This window comes from Sciurus carolinensis, chromosome 6 (genome assembly GCF_902686445.1).
Source record: "Sciurus carolinensis chromosome 6, mSciCar1.2, whole genome shotgun sequence".
Lineage (NCBI taxonomy): Eukaryota > Metazoa > Chordata > Mammalia > Rodentia > Sciuridae > Sciurus > Sciurus carolinensis.
Window position 1 is genome coordinate 61235173 of NC_062218.1, and position 18626 is coordinate 61253798.

General features: G+C 32.6%; 1 protein-coding gene and 1 pseudogene across 1 annotated transcript in view; one reads left to right on the forward strand and one right to left on the reverse strand.

Moving 5' to 3' along the window:
- The window catches only part of Fcho2 (FCH and mu domain containing endocytic adaptor 2), a 132127-nt gene that overhangs the window by 38617 nt on the left and 74884 nt on the right, over positions 1–18626 (reverse strand). The window contains 3 exon segments of the mRNA XM_047555504.1: positions 5391–5415; positions 8767–8839; positions 10830–10874. Coding sequence (XP_047411460.1) covers positions 5391–5415; positions 8767–8839; positions 10830–10874 — 143 coding nt within the window.
- On the forward strand, positions 11226–17830 carry LOC124986890 (heterogeneous nuclear ribonucleoprotein D-like; annotated as a pseudogene).

Below are 18626 nucleotides of genomic sequence, written 5' to 3' on the forward strand. Positions count from 1 at the left end.
GACTGGCTATGTAGCTCAGTGGTAGAGGGTCCCTGGGATCAACTTCCATTACTATAAATCAAACAATATACACACGGAGAGATGCATATACTACATGAAATACAGTATCATCAATAGGCTCATTCATCTCTTTAACAGCTGTTTAAAAGTATTAAAGCAAATGTAGTAAAAATAAAAATACAAGTGTGAACTGTATTATTTTATTCTTGCATTTTTATCAGTTAGAAATTATTTCTAAATAAAGTCAAAAAGAAAAAGAGAAAGAAAGAATACTGCCTCAAAATGCCAAGTACTGCAGCAAAAATCCTCTTACTGATGATGATGAGTTCTGCTAGTCTTTCTCTAATCACTTTGTAAAGTTCAGCAAGAGAGGTATGAAGGATTGCGAAGTCAGGCAAAGTACAAGATCAAGGAGAACTGAGCATAGCACTGCCATGGCAAGAACTTCCAGTCCAAATAAACAGTCAACTGTAGTCACTAGTGAGTTAACAATTAAAAATCAAGACTGGATATGGAAAAACAAATGGGGAGCAAAAAGATTTCACGAATGAAAAGATAACAAATGCCATTAGTGTGGCACTAGAAGTACAGCACTGTTTTGAGCTCCACATATTGCCTGCTGATATGCAAATATTACTTTAGAATACTTTAAAAGTAAAGAAACTTTGTCAAGTACAAATTCATTAGAAGTCAATGAAAAGTGTTGTTGTTGTTGTTGTTGTTGTTCAAATCATCACTATTACAAGTACACTAGAAACCTATCAGGTACAGGAGTCCCCCCACTTATCCATGGTTTCATTTCATAAAATTTCAGTCACTTGTGGCCAATTATGGTCTGAAAATATTACACTGAAACCCCCCCAAATCAAAAATTCACAAATTTTAAGTAACTTTATAGTACATTTCTATAACAGCTATTCTATTTTATTATTGTTGCTAATCTTACTGTGCTTACTTTATTAAACTTTATCCTACATATAGTTACATATATAGAAAAAAACCAGTTTGTTTCAGGCATCCACTAAAGATCTTGGAATACAGCCCCCCCCTTGGATAAGGTGGACTAAGGTATTTAGTCTCCTGCAAGTTCTATCAGACTACATAAATACCCAAAGTAAAGGAATCAGTATATCAAGGAGACACTTGGCATGCCCATGTTTACTGCAGCACTATTTATAATAGCCAAGACATGGAATCAGTCTAGGTGTTCATCCACAGATGAATGGATAAAGAAAATGTGAAACACACACACAAAACTATTATTCAGACACAAAAAGAATGAAATTATCATTTGCAGCAATATGAATTAGCCCAAAGGACATTATGTTAAGTGAAATAAGTCAAGCACAGAAAGACCAATACCACATGATCTTACTTATACGTATAATCTAAAGAAATGAAAAATGTCTGATCATTTATTATTACATACATGTGTTGAAATATAACCCATAAAATTATATGATTATATGTTGATTCAAATTTTTAAATTAGCTGGGCATGGTGGCACGCACCTGTAATTCTAGGAACTCAGGAGGCTAAGATAGAAAAGATAGCAAATTCAAAGCCAGTTTTAGCAATTTCTCGAGGCCCTAAGCAACTTAGTGAGACCCTGACTCAAAATTTTTTTTAAAAATGAAAAATGGGTTGGGGGTGTGGCTCAGTGGTTAAGTGCCCCCAGGGATTAATCCCCAGTATTAAAAAAATTTTTAATTATATTTTTAATGTATATAGTTATGAAAAATAATTATCGATTGCTAAAATAAGTATAATAAAATGTTTAAAATGAGATCAGCAGAACAGATTCAAAAAGTCATGTTCCAACTATATGAGAAATTCACTTCAAATTTATAATGATATACATAGGTTGAAAGAAAAAGGCTGGAAAAATATATCATGCAAACATTAATAATAATAAAAAAGGGAAAAGTGGCTGTTTTCATATTAGATAACATAAATCTCAGAAAGAAAATTACCAGGGCAGAGAGGAACATAATGTCCACACAAAAAACTATATACAATGTTCAAAGAGACTTTATTTCTAACAGTCAAAAACTGAAAGCAACTGAAATGTTCTACAATAGATCAACAGTTAAACTTTGGTACATGCATTTCAAGGAATACTATTCAGCAACAGAAAAGAATTAATATACACAACAACCTGGATAAATCTCCAGAGACATGTGCTCAGGGAAGGTGAAAAAACCAATCCCAAAAAGGTACTATGTGATTACCTTTATAAATGTTCCTGGATTGACAAAATTATACACATGGAGAAGAGATTAGTGGATACCGAAGTTAAGGAGCATGTGGGGAAAGAGGAAAAGTGCCTGGTACAGAGGCAACCAACATGAGGGATCTTTGAGGTAACGTGAATGTTGTTTTGATTCAATTTGTGTCAATATTCTAGTTACATATTCTACTATAGAAAAAAGTAATCAAGAAAAAAGGAATGTCAGGTACACAATATTGTTCTACACTACCTTTGCAACCTTCTGAAAAGCTACAATTATTTCAAAATAAAAAGGGTTTTGATTTTGTTTGAAGCAGTAATTCTAAATGTACTAGCTTTTCAATGCTAACACTATTTACAGAAATCTGATATTAATAAAATGTTAGCCTGGCATGGTGGTGCACACCTATACAGCTACTAGGGAGGGTGATGCAGGAGGATCACAAGTTCAAGGCCAGCCTAGGAAACAGACCCTGGCTCAAAATGAGAAATAAAAGGGGGTTGGGATGTAGCTCAGTCATAGAGTGCTTGTGTATAGTATGCACTAGCTCTGGGTTCAATACTCAGTACTGCAAATTACTAACATCAATAAATTAAATTAAAACCCACACATTGCCTAGTCTATATCATTATTCATTCGATCCACAATTTCTACATTAGGGTCCACATTGTTGGGGTGAAGCATTAGATGGAAAGCAGTATGAAGAACAGGAAACTTGACTCATCAATTTTAAAGGCAGGTACTGTGGTGGTAATAGTGAATTTTTAAAAATACACTATAAGGGAGCTTAACAGTCAATGGAATATTTTGAATTTTTTCTCTGGCACTAGGTTTATTGGCTAAAAAAAATAACAAAACAAAACAAAAAATGAGCAATCTACACTTCCTTGGCCAACTCTCAAAAGATGGAATCTCCCAATTTAATTTTTTGAAATTATATATACCTTTTTAAAAAAAGAACAGGAAAAGAAAAATAATTTTTCTACCAAGACAGTCTAATGATGCTTTTAAAAATAATTAGTAAGACATGGCCATGGACAGGTTACAAATAAAAAAAAAATTAGCCATAAATAAAAAGAAAAAAATGAAAATCTTCTTTCCATGCTGACCAACACTATAATCCCTCTGCTCAAAGGTAACCACAATTAAGTGTCTTGTAACTTATTTTAAAAAAAAAGTTAAACAATATACCTACATATTTATATTACTTTTAAAACAGCAACTGCTTCAAAGATCATACTTTATTTTAATTAGTAAGTTCTTTCCATATCAGCAGACACAAATCAACCTAATTCTTTATAACATCTGACTACTACCCTGTCAAAGGAATGTTTAATAATTCATTTAACCACTTCTCATTTTGAAGGATGTTTTGATGTTCCAGTTTTTTGCTAAGTGTAATATAATGTTGAAATTAATATCGATTCCTCCCTCCTCCCCCACCTTCTATAAATGCATATGCCTTGATTAAGAGTGTGTTACTACGTGTATATATTGCAAAGATATGATGTTTTGTGAGTATAGCCATTAACAGTAAATTCCTAGCAGGGCTACAAAGTCAAAAAGAATGTACATTTCTTATATGGAGTAATATTGCCAAATTATCTACAGAACAGGTTATAGATTTACATTTTTGCCACATATGATTAGAGATGATAATATTTTCATTTTAATTTGCTTTAGTTTTGAGTAACATTTTTCATGGTTGTTCAGCATTTTTATTTTTATGAAAACTACCTGTTTTCATCCTACATCCTTTTCCTACTAGGCATTTTCTTGACTTTCATACTAATCTGGACAAAGATTTTTATAAATGAAAGTTAACTAGTCTCCTGTCACATGTCTTGCAAATACAGTCTCCTAGTCTGTTTCAGTGAATCAAATCATCTTAAGATACATATTTTTTAATTTTATAAGTTTTTCATTTCTACGTAGTCAAATTTATCAGTCATTTCTTACATAGCATTAGAATTTTGTATTCTCTTTAGCCTTTCTCTACCAACAAAAGTACTGGCTAAACTTCAAAATTGTATAATAACTGATCATTATGGAATAGTATCAATAAGCTGAGAAAATTATGTCTAATTTAAGAGAGTATATGTAATGTAAAACATAAAACATTAAAATATTTTATTCAATGTTTCAATCATCAAATAAATAATTAACTGAGAAACAATATGCATGATGAGAACTGTAGTAAATGTGAAATGCATCTGCTTTTTCATTAATTAGTTAACCAAGGGCATCGAACAGGCAAGTACTAAGTAAACATTGTAACTTCAGAAATACTGATGATTTTTAACTCATTGGAAGTCTACTTCCTAGTTTTCATATAATTTATTAACAAATCATAATCTTCTTGTTTTAGAGTTGAAATATGAAAGTTTTACATAAGTTACAGAAAACAATGTTTTACAAAATATTTTTAGTTTTTTATTTTAGAAGATCATTATACTGTAAAAGATCAAAAAGTTTTGGGGCCAAAGGAAACAAGAGTTATGCAAACAAGAACAATAATCTAAAGAGAGAAAATATTTAAAACTTCTGTACTTATCAATACAATCAGTATTTAAGGAACAATTTGAAAAATAATCTGTCTGCACATTATTTGGTATTTACTCTTTCACTGAACCCACTGGGAGCTCCATTTGATATCTTCCTTAATTATATATATAAAAAATACATTTAACCAAGAAATATAAATAAACCTCCTTTAAAACAAAATAAATGAACAGAAAAATACTGACCATGTTTGTTGTTTCTAAAATGACAATCTCTTAAATGAAACTCAAATGCGTGAACAAATAAGGCAGTAGTATTTTAATAGAGCTAAGACTAAATTAGTAAAAGCACCACTGTAATTTATAAAACAAAGAATGCAGATATTCTATCTGGCATGTTTCCCAAGAAAAAGCATAAGGATATGGCACCACTCCAATTTTAAAAGTAAAATGTCCACTTTTCATAGGTAGTTGAAAAATACTTTCTATTTCATAGGAAAGCAATCTGGCAGAGACATTTTTAAAATAAGTTTCATAGTGGATTTATACTAACATGGTTAATATTTTTCTTTTAAAGATTTGTTAACAATTCAAACATGCTAGCTTTTTTCTGATGAAAAGAGCTAATATGAATTGTATCAAAGGTAAATCTACTTACAAGTGAATCTGCATCAGGGCATTCCCTATTAAAACAAAGTATCAGAAACATTCAACTATTAGAATTGTCACTAATTATGCCATATTTAAAGTATTTATTTTGGTATATAAACATAACTTTTACTTAAATTCTACAAAAATATTTAGAGAAATCAAATTATGAAGATTAAATCATATCAAATTATTTTAAAATTCAAAAAAGAAATTTCTTTACCCATAACACCTGACAAAAACAAAAACAGCTTTCAAATATACTAAAAATTACTTTCAAAAGCACTTTTTCCCATGGATACTCATACATAGTATCAAGAAAGTTGGCAGTTCTATAAAGCTTTCTAATGGCTTTTCATTCTCTCAGTAGAGGAAATTTTTTTGTTTGTTTTAAATTCCCTTGCAGAAGAAAACTTGGCTTTAAAAAGTAAGGTCTATACTTACAGCAGCAAGTAGTCTGCCTTAAAACCAGTGGATAATTTATATTTATTGGTAAATAAAATTTTAAAATAATTTTTAAACACTTCAGTTTCATTTTAAGTATTTTTTATAACTCAGTATACAGGGAAGTCATAACTGGTTTTCTCCAAACATGCTAAACAAGAAAACTTCCAGTTGGAGTAACTTTAAAATCTAATATAGTATGTAGCTGAGAACTAATATTCTATCACATAATCAATGAACAAATACTGAATTTTCATATAAGCTAGTGAAAGCTATTATTTTAAATGTTGAACTAAAACATAAAATCAGAATACATGAAATTAAGGCCACTGAAAACATGAGGAATAAGGTTAGAAGAATTTCTTTGTATATAATCTAAAACAAATGCATAAGAATTTAGAATGCAGATTTAAAAGGCATTTAGATCTTTGACATGAAATAATTAGTGCATACAATATAAGACTCATAGAAACAGGTAATCTCTATCTACAGAAAGACTAAGCACAGACCAGAAAAATCTGCGAATTTAAGAGTTATGTTAAAGGAAGACAGGATGAAATACATTTAAAAATGAAAAAGCACAAATCACTACACTGCTCTTAAACTAAATGGAAGCACCAAATAAACAGGGTAAATGCAAATCCCATGTTTTTTTACATTCACTTAAAAGCCACTTAACAAAAGTCAGGCACAGTGGCACACGCTGGTAATCCTAGCTACGAAGGAGGCTGATGTGGGAGGACTGCTTGAGTACAGGAGTTCAAAACTAGTCTGGGACACAAAACACAATACCAAGACCCCATCTCAAAGGCGGGGCAGGGAGTCACTTAAAATTGCAGTTTAAAATAGTTTCCTTACTTGTACATAAGGAATAGTATATGGGGAAAAAATGCATGCTTTGAGGAAATGTTCCAGAAAAACACAATAATAACATATTTAATTCTTCTAGAGAATTAAATCAATCAAGATATTAGAACATTTCCATTTTTTCATTTTTTAAAGATACAGTTTAAACATAAGGTGTTAATGTTCCAAATAGTTTATTATCTGGCTTTGAGCCAGAACTCTCCAGTCTGTGTGGTAAAGCACTCATTTTATCTGTTTGCCTTCATAGTGGGCTGTATGAGACCTGCAGATAAAGCTCTAGGAAGAGTAAGGTCTGAGCAGGACCCATCTTCCATAATTACTGACAACTTAAAAGCCTCAGGCTATAAAGAAAAGGCATGCCAACAGCCTCTGGCATTTCAAGCAAAGTAAATTCTCACATTTTCCTGCCAAGAAGTTTGAAAGAAGGTGATGATGGTGCAGTGGTTTAAGCACTGGCTTTCTGTTCTTATATTCTCTTTTGTAAAAAAAAATAATAATAATACACACACACACATATGTGTGTATATATTCTAATATCCAAGTGGCTTAATAATCCTACTGGGAAGTTACTGGAGTCATGAAAATTATTTCCAAAGCATAGCACCTTAAAAATATTATTAAGTTCACTGAATGAGCAGTAGTGAAAGTCAGACATGATAAAAATGTTTTATCACTATCATTCTTTACAGTATAGTCACTAGCACATAAACTGACTATATTTTAAAAATTTACTTCATAAGTAAATTGTTTAAACTTCAATATGTATTTTCAATATTGAAAAAGAAATTAGGTTCCATCCTCTTAGCAAAATATCACTTCATGGGCTAGGGATATGACTCAGTTGGTAGAGTGCTTGCCTCACAAGCACAAGGCCCTGGGTTCAAATCCCCAGCACCGCAAAAAAAAAAAAAAAATCACTTCATAAATGCTCAAGAAAGACATTAGCAGAAAAGACACTATCCACAAACACATAAATCACTTTGCAATTGCTCTTAATTTTTTAACCAAATTAAGGGAGAAGAGACAGTCAATTGGAAGAGGAGAAACTCAGATAACTAAGGTAGGAAGCAAGAATTATTCTTTAACATTGAAAATATGAGCACTAATCAAAACATCACAAGAGTTCCACTGATTAAGCTAAAGAAATAGGAATTTTAAACTAATATTCAGACAATGTTTGTGGGTCAACAAATCGTTCATGCCTTCTGATCAGTGTCTCTTTAGTTTAAACAAACTGAATAATTATGGAAAGGAAGATTCCTTTACTTCAAGTTTGTCTCTGATTAATCACAGCTCAAAGTTTTTTAAGCCCAGGCTTATATTAGGAATGATATAGGCTGCTGAAAATGAAACAGAACAAAAATTATGCTGAGGTCTCATGCACAGAGAACCAGATTTAACTGGTCTGAGTGGCCAGCATAAGTATGTTTATTTTAATATCCTAGGAACTTTTAAGTATAGCCAAGGTAGAAAATTTTGTCTAGTTAATAACATTAACTCAATTTATTATATGCTAATTATATATTTGTATACTAATTTCTCATTTTTAAAAGAAGAAAATCAGATGTGTAAGTGAACTAAATACTCCATCTAAAAATGGGAACTTTCTATAAATGGTAAAACATGTTAAGGCTTTCCTTTCCTACTATTCAACATTTCCCAATGATATATACATATATCCCTATGTGCTCACAATTCCTTAGAATTATCCAGGAAGTTGACCAGAGATTTTCTCTCAGATAATAAGATTGATGGATTTTTAGGTTTCTCTGCACTTTTAACTTTTAGAAATAAGCATGCATCATTTTATAAAAATAAGGATATTTTAAAAGTATCAATTTCAAGACACTGAAGATTTCATCTATGTCTTAAAATTTTTAAGTAGAAAGAATTAAAAAAACTAATATTTTGAACAAAAACCAGAGAAACTGACAAATATATTCATAAACTAGGTTTGCTTTTTCATACTTTAGACATATATTCTGAATGATTTCCAAGTGACTTTTTTCTTTCCAAATTCAAAACAACAGTCTTACAACAATGGAAAGGATTTTCACAATATTTAAAATACTTACACAGATTCTGCATCCTTTTCCTTTTTAATTATTCCTGGCAAAGCAAAAGTTTTTCTTTTTCTTGGTTTTATGCCTTTAAGATAAATGTATATTGTTATAGAAACATAACTGCTCCTAATAAATATATTAAACTTAAGAAATATTTTATGTTAGACATGATTTGTTCATAATTGTTAATGCTAAATGGATGAAAGAAATAAAAGTATTAACTTTTAAATTCTAGTATTTATCCCAGCAACTCGGGAGTCTGAGGGAAAGAGGATCATGAGTTGAAAGTCAGCCTTAGCAATTTAGCATGGTCTTAAAACTTGGCAAGACCCTGTCTCTAAATAAAATATAAAAAGGGCTGGAATGTGGCTCAGTGATCAAGTGCCCCTGGTGATTCAATCCCAGTACCAAAAATTAAATAAACAAATTTTACTATTTACACACAATCATAGTTTGTTTAGACTTTTCTTCATCTATTATTAGTCTACTATTTACCAAAAATTATAGAACATTCACTTAATCAATTAAATTCTCTTTCTTCTCCTAATTCTCTCTTAAGTTTTCTCAAGCAAAATGAGCACATGGAGATACCTTAAAATTTTTAAAAAGTACATTATATTAGATTTTGATATAAAAGTAGGTCAGATCATGATCCTTGACCACAGGGTCACAAAACATAAATGTGTTGTTTTAAATAAAAAGATGACAGAGCTGAGAATGTGGCTGGCAATGAGTGCTTGCCTAGCATGTGCAAGACACTGGGTTCCATCTCTGACACCATGAAAATTAAAAAAAAAAAAAAAAAAAAAAAAAAAAAAAGCCAGCCAATCCATCAGAGGATAGATACAAAAAGTTGGTGGTAAGACATTCTTGTGTTCATACGTTATCACTAATACTATGAAGGAATATCACTAATTTTATAAATGAATTCTACCAGAACCAAAGAGAAAAAATCATCTTTGTTCTTTCTACATCAATTCTTCATCATCTTTTTATATGAAAAATTAATTATTGATGCAATTCAGCACTTAAATTATATGAGCTGCTTACATTTTTGAGAAGTGAGCAATAACAAACCTTCAGTAACCTAAACTAATCCCTCCTTTTACAGATCAAGAAATTCAAGAGTTGTTTTTGTTTTTTAACTCAGTCAGAACAAGAATACAGATATCATAAGGATCTTGCTATCATGCAAAGCAAACACACTAAACCACATATTTGTACAACACACAATGATATGCTAAAAATCAACAAACTTTTATTGTTATAGTGTAGGTATTTTATTTTATTATTTTCACTTTGCAATAAAAAGTTAAAGTTCAGAGAACTTAAATAATTACTGTTTTCCAGTAGCTAGTGAGTATTAGAGGCTAGGTCCCAAGGCTATTGAGAACCCCAAAAATAAACTTAGATACTAACAAATCACTTTTGAAACTCTAAGGTAAGGACTGGAAAAAACAGAATATTACTTTCAAATTATTTCTAGTAGCTCACAGAGTAAGATATATAATGTACAAACAAAAACAGTAGACACTTCTTGGACTTCATTCTATGAAAAACACCTACTTAAATAAGAGTCAGACTGGTTGTGCATCCCTCCTCCAAGCCTACTCACTGTCCATTTTGAATGATGGTAATATTAACATTAAAATATAATTTAATTAGTAAGTGAAATATTATGCACTGTACACCAATGAGTAGTGATGAGATTCATACTCATGACATTAGCAAGTTTAAAGATGGATACCAATGGATAAAACAATCTCAATGAGTATGTGAAAACAAATATATGCTATAATCTTTTAAAATATGTATTTTGGGCTAAGGGTGTGGCTCAGTGGTAGAACACACGGCCAGAATGTTCAAGGCCCTGGATTTGATCCCCAGCAAAATAAAATACATTTGCTGTTTGTTTATTAAGTAACAGTACCTGCAGGTCTTCATACTACATTCAGATTTTTCTATCATTCCACAGGCATGATGACACCTATAGATAGGTCCCTCTTTATTTGTTCACTAAACAGGACACTAGCTAGTTGCCATGTGAGTTAGCACATTACAAGATACCAACTTACCTTCAACTGCACTAGCAGGGTCACATTCTTCAAATTCAATAAGGCCTGGGGAATAAAAAAAAAAATAGTAGAAAACAATTATTAGATAAATTCTATTACAATATATCTTTGTCTTTTTACATTTTAACTTAATTAACAATAATTGTTGTGTAATGTGTTCCAGTGTTATTAAAATATTAATTAATACTAATTTAAATATCAGAAATTAGCTTTTAAAAATCAAATAATCCTAACAGTGAAACAACTTGAGACTAGACTATTATGCTTACAGTAATTTACTGGATACCATAGAACTGGAGACACAGATTTAACATATACTTTCTGCTTTCAAGGAGCTTTAGCACAGTTAGTAAGAGAAAATAAAAATGGTAAGAGGCAGCTGATAAATCCTTGGCTATGCTCATGAGAAAAACGGGGATACCAAGAAGGTAAATACTACAAGAATGTAAGCTTGGGACCTCATCTGTCCTGATCGCCACTAAATCCTCATTTCTTAGAATAATGCTTAGAAAATATGAAAACTTCAGTAAATATTTGTTAAATATATTAATTAATCACATGCTAGTTAAGTGGTGGCTGTGGTATTATAACCCAGATCTCTCTAACTGTATAGAAGGTAAAGAATTTTGAACTGTAGTTTGCAGACAATGGGAAGAGCTTTAATGTGAAAAGGTCATACACATATATACACACACACATACCTGCAAAGTGGTCTTACACGAAAATTAATTTAATGCTAGTATGAGGGATAGGCTGTAGAAAGGAAGTAGATGGTAAAATAACCATGAAATGAGAGAACTGCCGAGACTAGACTTAAATGTCATAAAATAAGCTACACTTCATATATGGGAAATAGTATACTATTTAAATAAGAAAGCAGCAAAAGCATGAATTTGCCCATTGCAATATCCTAAAAGTTAAATAAACATCAGACTAAAAAATTATCTTACTAAGCTGACATTTGTAAGCCTGTTATACTAAATAAATTTATGAGAGTCCAGAATTTTTGTGAAATGATTTTTAACATGCTAATGGTAACTGGTATACCTGTGTTACCAAGAAATTAGAGACTAAAAAGAGAATGACAGAATTTGAAGTAAAGAGAAAATGATAGAGAATCTCTTTATTGGTTCTTCTAAAATGTTAAGCCTGACCACAACTGTGAGAATCCATGATCAGAGGTCTTACTGATCATTCTATTACAAAAGAAAGAAATATTTCTCTACAACTAGGAGAAACTAAAAATATTTAGCCAATACGCTACGGGCTTATTTTAGCAAGGGGGATAGATAAAAATAAAAAACAAAGCACCAATGCCAAACAATATGCATTATTTACAAATAATAAAAAAATGTATCTAAAAAGACTTTTACAACATCATCTCAGTAAATATGGTATAAAAACATCTTTTACGATCTCTGGGTGAATTTGTATAGGTTAAAAAAAAAAGTAAAGGTATTCTTTAACTATAAAATTAATCCCTTCAAACAAAAGTCTACATTCCTTCCTCACAAAACCCTTTTCCTATGTAGACACATTTTGATTAATTTCCCCTTGTTTCTAAAAAGTCTCTAAAATCTATTCAAAATAAGAAAAATATCCAATTAAAATATTCAAAACAAATATCTTTGAAATATAAAATGTCAAATCCATTCAATTATAAAATTTTAAGTACCATCCACATAAACTTTTCTATTAAAGACAGAAATGCTGAGTTTCTAGTATCATAAAACTAAATACAATCTTCAAAAAACATTAAATCATGCACAGAAAGATTTTCTTTTACAAATGGCATATGCTCCACATGTTCCTTCACATGGCAAGGCTTTGCGTGCCTGGCTCAGTGCCAGTTGACAGCTCAGCTGGATATCAATGCACAGACTGACCCCCCTTGAAGCATGTCACTTCTGAACTATTTCACAAGTGGAAAGTTTATTCAGCATCTCCCTCAAATGCAGTCTACTGCCCATCATTCTGCTATTTAATCATAAGACTAGTTATTTTTTTGACAGTACTAAAGCTAGAGTAAGAGTCTTAATGAATAGTTTGCCACAACTGGAATTTTGACTGTTTTAGACTCAATTAATTCTGTTGTCAATATTAATAACTGCTCTCAGCACTTAGATTTTACGCTGGGTCACAAGGGCAATTTAGTTTATATAAAAGTAAATAAAACCATTTTGGTTCTGTCTCTTGATGCTCTTATCACACATTTTCTAAAAATGCCACTATGAGTTCAATTAAACTCAAAGAAAAGAACAACTCCAAAAGGTCATCAATTTAAAGCAAAACAACTCTTAAATATGATGCTTTAATCAGCTGGTAAGAATAAATTATTGCTACAAAAAAAGTCATCAACCTAATGAATTCATCCAAGCCTAATTTGAATCAAAACTTTTAAGAAATGTTACCAGAGGAAAAGCAACTTACTTAACATTAATGTTTAATCACCATAAAAGCTCTATGGAATGAGACAGAGTATAAAAGATGTGAAATACTGAATTAACAGTCCCCACTGCTTTGGAATCAATCCTAAATCTCAAAGCCACCAACAGGGCATATATACAACTTTGTCAAATTAAAAACTGGCCTCAAAACTTGACTTGAGTAGCTGAACTACTCAATCAAGCACATTTCTGCATATTCCAAATAAAACCCAAGAACACTTGATTCTAATTAGAACCAAGTTAAAACATACAAACATGCTTAGACAACTGGGTGTGGTAGTGTACATCCATAAATCCAACTATTCAGGGGGCTGAAGCAGGATGACCAGAAGTTCCAGCCTGGACAAATGACCAAGACCTTGTCTACAAATTTTTAAAAAAGGCTTAAGACATAGCTCAGTGGTAGAGGGCTTGCCTCACAAGCATGAGGTCATGGGTTCAATTCCTAGTACTGTAAAACAAACAAGTAAATAAAATAAGGGGAAAAAAAAAAAAACCACATTCAGACATACACTCAAAATCTAATGAAGAGATGTGCCTGTGTATGGTGAAGGGCTGACTAATAACAATGGAAGTCAAGGGTTACATTTTCAAGCTTGCTCCTGTGCCTGTGGAATGCAACTAAGTCACACACCCAGATACCTGAGAAGATGAACCAGGCAAGCTAACACATAAAACAGCATCAAACTCCAGCTTGTGGTGACATATAAAGATCACAGAGATTCAAGTTCTAGTTCTACCACTTGTTTGCCAACTGACTGTCTTATATTAGTTACTCTCTTTGAACCCAGGTTCTACATCTGTAAAAGGCGGTAACAATTATACCTTTTGTCATACATGCTTTCTCTAAGTGGACCTATATACACAGGTTTGGGTTTTTTTGTTTTTTGTTTTTTTCTTTTCTTTTACCTAAACTGTTTCAGGGGCTGGGGAGATAGCTCAGCTGGTAGAGTGCTTGCCTTGCGAGCACAAGGCCCTGAGTTCGATCCCCGGTACCGCAAAAAAAAAAAAAAAAAAAATTTGTTCTAAACTGTTTCAAAGCAAGGAGCAGACATTTCCTTCAAGGAGTATCTTCTCTCCAGGGTCCTATACATGCTAAGCACAAACTTTACCACTGAGCTACATTCCCTATCAGAGAGTTATGTTGAAAAGTCATAAAGACTTGTAGAAACAATTCCCTCAATTCAGTGGTTCCAAATCCCAACTGATAATCAGAAACTTCTAGTGCAACACTCCTCAGCTCTTTCATGTCCGGATCTCATAGAGGACTTGTAAAACCACAAAATCTTGAGCCCCACAGGTAGTATCCTATTTGGAAGGTCTGGAGTTTGGCTTGGGAATTCAAATTTTGATGGTCCTGGAATCACACTTGGAGAACTATGGTTTAAGAGGACTCCGGGGCCACAGCTAAACATTCAATAAACCTAGACAGTGCTCTTTCAATTATACTGTACATAGAAATCACCTGGAGATATTATTAAAATACATATTGTGATTCAGTAAGTCTGAATAAGGTTTGAGATTCTACATTTATATCAAGCATCCAGGAGACTTAATGCTACAGGTTCTCAACAGCTATGCATTAAATCAGCTGAGGAGTTTTAAAATATAGTGGTTCCCACCCTACATCAATAAAATCAGAAATTCTGTGGTAATCCAGTTTATACATTTTTCAAAAGCTAAGAAAATGAAAAGGAAAGGAAAAAAGTAATTCCCACTAATGATTCTCATAAGTACCCAAAGTTGGAAAACTAGCAAATTTAGAAACCAGTCTTAAATCAAATGGATTTCAATTATTGTGAAATCTTCCAAATTTTCATGTAGTTCTTCAAACACAGAATCTTAGCACTGAAATATGACCTCCTTCAAGTACATCCAAATTCTGACACTGTGCCCACAACCCTAGATGGAGTCATATTTTTCATCCCCTGTGTTCTTCAAAAGAACCTTGTTTCTACTTTTAATTACAGCACTTAACATCAGTAAGTCCTGCCCATCTCAGTTAATGGTTAAGGATGCTTTTTGTAACTTTTTTAAAGTGATTCCTCCATTCTCTTTTTAAACAGCTTTGCTGAGGTGTAATTAACACACAATAAACTATAAATGTATTTAAATTATAAAATGTAGTAAATTTTGATGTGTCACATTTGTGAGTCTACTGCCACAAATAACCTAATAACCTAATAACCATCATGCTTCTTTGTAGCCCATCCTATCCATCCCAAGGCAACCACTGATTTGCATAATTATTCATTCATGTTCTTCCCTGTATCAATAATCCATTAATTTTTATTGTTGAGTAGTTCCTCATACCATTATTTGCTTATCTATTCTGTTAAAGGACATTCAGACCATCTCCTATTTGGGCAATTACAAACAAAACATTCATATATGTTTTTGCACAGATATGTATTTCCTCTTCTCTTAGGTAAATACCTAGGAATAGAATGACTGGATCACATGGTAGGTGTATGTTAAGATTGCTAAGAAAATGCTGGGCTGTTTTCCAGAATGGTGGTACCATTTTATATTTCTATCAGTGTAAATGAGTTCTAGTTCTTCCACATCTTTATCAGCACTTGGTATGGTTGGTCAGTGTTTTTTATTTTAATCATCCTCTTAAGTATGTAGTGATATGTTAAAATGATTTTAATCTGCACAGCTCTAATAAATAAGTTCAGAATCTTTTTATTTGCTTATTAGTTATTCATATATTTTCTTTGGTGAAATGTCCAAATTTTTGGCCACTTTTTTGCATTGAAATTTACTTATTCATTATTTTGAAATAAATTTAAAATGCTTTATAATATTACCTATAATATTGTACAGACTCATGGATATTTATTTTATTCTTTGGGTTATAATTCAATTATTCATTACTTATGACTTATTCAAGTCATTCCAACTTTGGCCAAAGGGAGCTCTTTTTAGGCTGTAACCTATGACCTTCTAAAACTATATAATTTCTTGCCAAAATCTAGAATATTAAGAAAAATCCTTTCTGACCTTGAGTTAGGCAATTTCTTAGATATGACACCAAAAGCATAATACATACAGAATTAAAGTTGGGTAAACTGAATTTCATAAAAATTTAACTTTTGTTCTTCAAAAAAATTACTATTAAGGCTGGGCGCAGCAGTGCACACCTGTAATCCCAGCGCTTCAGGAGGCTCAGGCAGGAGGATTGCAAGTTCAAAGCCAGCAACAGCGAGGCACTAAGCAACTCAGTGAGACCCTGTCTCTAAATAAAATACAAAATAGGACTGGGGATCTGGCTCAGTGGTCAAATGCCCCTGAATTCAAACCCCAATATCACAAAAAATTAAAATTAAAAAAAAAGAAAACCTTTAATGATAAATAAGTACATGAAAAGATGCTCAACATTATTAGTCATTAGGTAAACGCAGATTTAAAAAAATCAGTGAGGCACTTATTATCCCATATAATTTAGATTATAGAATGCCTATAATCTAAAACACACAATCCTACACACAGGCAAAGATAGTAGTACCTTCATGCATTGCTGGTGAGACCTGTAAAATGTTACATTCACGTTGGAAAACAGTTCAGCAGTATATTAAAAGTATATAGCTATCACAAGAACTAGCCTTTCCACTCCTAGGAATTTATCTATCCACGAAACATGAAAACATATGTCCCATAAAGATTTATAGGTTAATACAACGCTCTGCCGCCGCCGCCGCCGCTGCTATCGCCACCACCACCACAACCAGGACTATACACCAACACTCCCCTGCTGATAGCTCTGCCACCATGGAGCAACACAGTACATAGTACATGTACAACATAGTACATAGAGTACAACACTGTACATGCAGAGGGTTCCAAGATCAACGCAAGCAAGAATCAGCAGGATGACAGTAAAATGTTTACTGGAGGCTTGAGTTGGGATACAAGTAAGAAAGATTTGACTGAATATTTGCCTCGATTTGGGGACGTTGTAGACTGTATGAGTAAAACAGATCCAGTCACTGGAAGATCAAGGGGATTTGGATTTTGTCCTTTGCTGTTAAGACTCGATATGATTTGTGTTCATACAAAGATACTGCTAGTGTTGGTAAGGTTTTGGAACTGAAAGAACACAAACTGAATGGCAAACTGATAGATCACAAAGCTTTAAAAAGGAAAGAATCCCCTGAAAAGGTTTTTATGGGTGGGTTGAGCCCAGATACTTATGAAGAACAAATTAAAGAATATTTTGGAGCCTGTGGAGAGATTGAAAATATTGAATTTCCCATGGATACAAAAACAAATGAAAGAAGAGAATTTTGTTTTACCACATATACAGAAAAAGAGCCAGTAAATAAATTGTTAGAAAGCAGATATCATCATACTGGTTCTGGGAAGTGTGAAATCAAAGTTGCATAGCCCAAAGAGGCATACAGGCAGCAAAAGCAACAACAAAAAGGAGGAAGAAGTGCTGCAGCTAGCGGAGGTGGTGATACTAGGGGTCATGGTCGAGGTCAACAGAGCACTTATGGCAAGGCATCTCAAGGGGGTGGCAATCACCAAAATAATTACCAGCTATACTAAAGGAGGACACTGGAGAAAACAGGAGATGCTAAAGAAACCTATATTGCGGGACGACACTGAAGGCTGGTCTTCTGTTGCTCTAAGATGATTATTTTGTAAAGGACTTCTAGTGTACAAGACACAACCATGTCCAACTGTAAATAGTTGCCAATTCGTTTTCTTTGTTTTTACTTTGTCCTTTGCTATAGGTGTTATGACTCAATATGGATCAGTGTTTATAAAATTTATTTGTATGATTTAATGTTAAACCTCAAATAAATGCTTTCTTATGTGATTGTTGAAAAAAGATTTATAGGTTAAAGTTTATAGAAGTATTATTCATAACAGCTCAAAACTAGAAACAATGTAAATGTTTATCAACAGGCAAATGACTAAATGTGTTAGTCAGCATTTTCTCACAGTAACCAAAACATCTGACAAGAACAAGTTAGAGGAGGAAAAGTATTTTGTTTCATGGTTTCAGAAGTCTCAGTCCATGGTTGGTCAACTCCATTACTCTTGCCTGGGGTAAGGCAAACTGTGGCAGAAGAGCATGGTAGAAGAAAGCTGCTCAACTCATGGCAGCCAGGAAGAGGAAAGAGACAGCTTAAGGATTCAGGGACAAAAGATAATCCTCAAGGGCATAAACCCAGTAAACTACTTCCTCCAGCTATGCCCCACCTGCCTACAGTTACCACCGAGTCATCCATTCAAATCATGAATCCATCACATGGATTAACCTATCAATTAGGTTTCTACCTCTTATTTAACAATTTTGCCTCTAAATATTGCTATATTGAACATCATTTCCAATACA